Source organism: Anoplophora glabripennis, unplaced genomic scaffold (assembly GCF_000390285.2).
Source record: "Anoplophora glabripennis isolate ALB-LARVAE unplaced genomic scaffold, Agla_2.0 scaffold294, whole genome shotgun sequence".
NCBI lineage: Eukaryota > Metazoa > Arthropoda > Insecta > Coleoptera > Cerambycidae > Anoplophora > Anoplophora glabripennis.
Genome location: NW_019416596.1, coordinates 478,481 through 481,940, shown reverse-complemented (window position 1 = coordinate 481,940; position 3,460 = coordinate 478,481). Strand labels below are relative to the sequence as shown.

The window sequence follows — 3,460 nt, the reverse complement described above, 5'->3', positions numbered from 1 at the left end:
CCTTAGCAAAGCGCATCCCAGGCTGCATAGCCGCACTACCCTACCCAACCATACCACACATAAACATGACACTACCCCCGGGGTTTACACAGACGAGCCGGCGAAGCAAGAAGAGCGCCAGAAGAAAGGGCCCTAGCCGGCGGGGCCCAGCCAGGACAAAAGGAGGTCCCACAAAGCGCCTACACCGGCCGCATTTGCGGTCGGGGTAGACGACGGATGGGGCCCACCTACGAAGGCTGTCCAGGCCTACACGAGATGAGGCAGGATAAAGAGGGATAATCCCCCTCGATCCCAAATCATTGAGGCCATGGAATAATGGCGCGGCGGCGAGTCAACCGGAGAATCTTATCAAATAGTCTGTTAACCTTTGAAGAAATGTACACAACTTTAACGCAAATAGAGCGTGTGCTCAATTCCAGACCTCTAACACCGATCTCCTCAGATCCCAATGACTATGACTTGTTAATTCCAACGCACTTCCCTGTAGGTTAAAGAATTACCACCCTACCTGATCCTAACCTGAAAGATATCCCAGAAAACCGTTGGTCAAGGTTCCAACGCATCCAACAACTTCAACAACATTTTTGGTCGAAGGAATATATTGCGGAATTACAATAGCGTTCAAAATGGACCAAAGGAAGGAGCCAACTGCAAGAAGGTGCTATGTAAAATTTCTTGTTCTTTCGAATGGAGCAGTATTTTTTTTTAATTAAATTTTTTTATATAATATTTTATTATTATATATTATATTACTCAACTCTGTCGATTTCAGGGGGTAAGAAGCACAAGAAGCACAAGAAGTCGGACAGGGGCAGGGCTCGGAGGCCTAGCGCCGCCGTCGACCCGAGGAACTTCCGCGAGAGGTCGTTCTCGGTGTGCACGGACCGCTCCAACATCCTGGAGCACCGCCTCGGTCTCGGCCTCGGCTCGAGCTACCTCTACGACGAGTACTCCGACCGGGAGCGGACCAACAGCCTCAGCAGTTGCGAGACCTCCGAGAACGCCAGGAAGCTGTCCACCATGTCGAACGTGCCCCTAAGCGGCAAGGTGCCGTGGTGCGGGTGCTGGGGCAACGGCTGCTTGTGATACGGCGGCAAGTGCCGGCGTCGATTCGGTCGTCAAATAAAAAACATTTTTTTAAATTATTTCGTCGTTTGACATTGACGGTGCTCCGTGAAAGACCCTGAACGTATTCGAAAATAGGAAGAGAACTACTCGCACAGTTTTTTCGATAGTTGTATGTAGTGTATCGTTCTCTGGACAATATTTTGTAATGTTACGTGTTTTTGAGTCGTCTGTTTGTATGAAATATAAGCGTCAGTTTTTACCAACTGGTTTAATTTTAAAAAATGCTTTCTTTGATAGCCTGTAACGTTTTTGTTTGTGGGAATTTCTTATTTTCCAGTGGCGTTTTTGAGTTACAAAGCAAGCTTATATTTTTATTATATGGAACGCCCTGGAAATTGTGCAATTTTTAAAATCTGCAAAAAAAATCATTTCAAACGATGTGTTATACGGAGAGTAAATTTAAGTGGGGATAATTCTAGGTGTTATTTACCAAAATACATAAAATTAAACCGCGACTGATACGCACGAAACAAAAACCAGCATGCTGTCTAAATGAAACAGTGCTTTTTCGATCCGTTTCGTCGACCAATAGTTTCATAGCCACGTGCTTGATCATTGTTCACATGATCAAAATGCGAGTTCAATTAACTTTTCACCAGTGACGGCTCGTCGTATGAAGCAACTGAGGCCGAGTCTCACTGTAAAATTTTGCCGTCACACCGAAAATTGATTCTTTTTCAACATATTTTTTTTTTGATGTTTAAAGAGTATTTAACACAAAATTGTGAGAAAGGTAACTCAAAAAAAACTTGTTTCATCGTGAGCGTTAATTGATGTTTAAGGAGCCGTAAACCTGCTCTTTTAATTTTTTACAAAATTTTTACTATTCAAAATTGTAAAATTTTCAATCTGAAGATTTCAAAACTTCCAAGCTGTTTTTTATAAAGTCTGAAAATTCTTCACGTGAACGATAATTGTAAATGCAACTAAAAATTTCTATATTCTAGATTTCTTGTCGTGACCTTGAAAATTAAAAAAAAATGCGGTTCTTTTATTTATTGCCACGGGTTTCACCTATTTACAATGTCACTAGCCGCCACTGCTTTTCACCTGACTTATGTAACATGACAGCAGGGTGGTAGACGGGCAAAAAAATGGTCAATATTTATTTTAGTTCTCATTATTCTAAGAAAATGAGTTTCAGAGTTTAGTGACCAACAACAATAACAACAACAACAACACCACCACCAGCAAGCAGTAGCAGCAGGAATATCGACAGCTATGGAGGACCTTTTAGGAAAAAAAAATAATTTACTTGAATTAGCTTGACACCTTTATAATAAAGTAAACATATTTTGTTCTGAAATAATTTCTTTTGAAATCAGTACATAAATTTTCCGTAAACAAGTGAAAAAAGTTGAATTGTTGCAAAAAAACAATTGATGTTGACAATCGGAATGAACTATAAACAAGGCAACCAGCTTAAGCAACCCAACATCGCACGACTGCAAAATTCCCTAAACGTCACCAATATTAAGGAGGTAATATAGGCCAATCATTATAGCTTTTTTTCGGGAAAAAATACTATTAGAAGTTTTTCTGCGGAATATTGTTCAGAAACGTGTTATAAACAAAATATCAAAAAATCAACTCGAGACTAGTTGGGGAAACTTTGTTAAAACAATGGTCAAAATTATGGAAAAGTGGTTTTTCGACTGGCGTAAAAAAACTGTTATTCATAGAGAAAAGAAGGTTTATACAAAAAAGGTAGGTATTAAATAAATCTGTAAAACAAGACAAGTCCGATTAAATTCCGGTAATTTGTTTATGCGCAAGAGCTCAAAAATGGTCAAAAATGTCCGCTTTTTTCAATTGCTAATATTTAATGCAATTTTTTCATCGCAGACACTTGTAATTCAGAATTTTTGAAGCTTTTTGCACCCTTAATAAGTGGTAAAAATTTCAACCCAAAAGCTTCATTAGCTTGGCGTTGACGGAATTTGTTATCTAAGAAGATGCTATTTTCATTTCATTTTTCCCAAGCTCACAGGCGTTGTAGGGTTTCGATCATTAGTTGTTTTTGTACCTAAATAGTTGTATTGACATATGCATTTACTGATAATTTAATTTTTCAAATTTAATTTGTTTAAAAATGACTTTGAAAAAATGTTAATATTTATTACATCGTTAAGCGCGCATGCTAAGCCTCGCCTTCCCCACTCGTTCGCTAGACCAAGTAATAGAACGCATCGCCGCTATCTTCTTTTTCGAAATTAAATAGTTGAATTCACCTTAATGTTAATGTAGGACATGAAAATATAGCTCTTAATGTATACTCTCTCCAAATTTCGGCTCTTAATATTAATAATTAAGGTCACTGCGATTAAATAAA

At 38.8% G+C, this 3,460-nt stretch overlaps 2 protein-coding genes across 6 annotated transcripts in view; one reads left to right on the top strand and one right to left on the bottom strand.

Moving 5' to 3' along the window:
* LOC108904616 overlaps positions 1-1,327 on the top strand; it is a 48,760-nt gene extending 47,433 nt beyond the window's left edge. For all 3 annotated transcript variants that reach the window (XM_023455040.1, XM_023455039.1, XM_023455038.1), the window contains exon 10: positions 773-1,327. In XM_023455040.1, coding sequence (XP_023310808.1) covers positions 773-1,086 — 314 coding nt within the window. In that variant the 3' untranslated portion in view covers positions 1,087-1,327. The remainder of the gene's footprint in view (positions 1-772) is intronic.
* The window catches only part of LOC108904615 (tyrosine-protein kinase transmembrane receptor Ror), a 92,015-nt gene that overhangs the window by 62,159 nt on the left and 26,396 nt on the right, over positions 1-3,460 (bottom strand). The window lies entirely within an intron of this gene.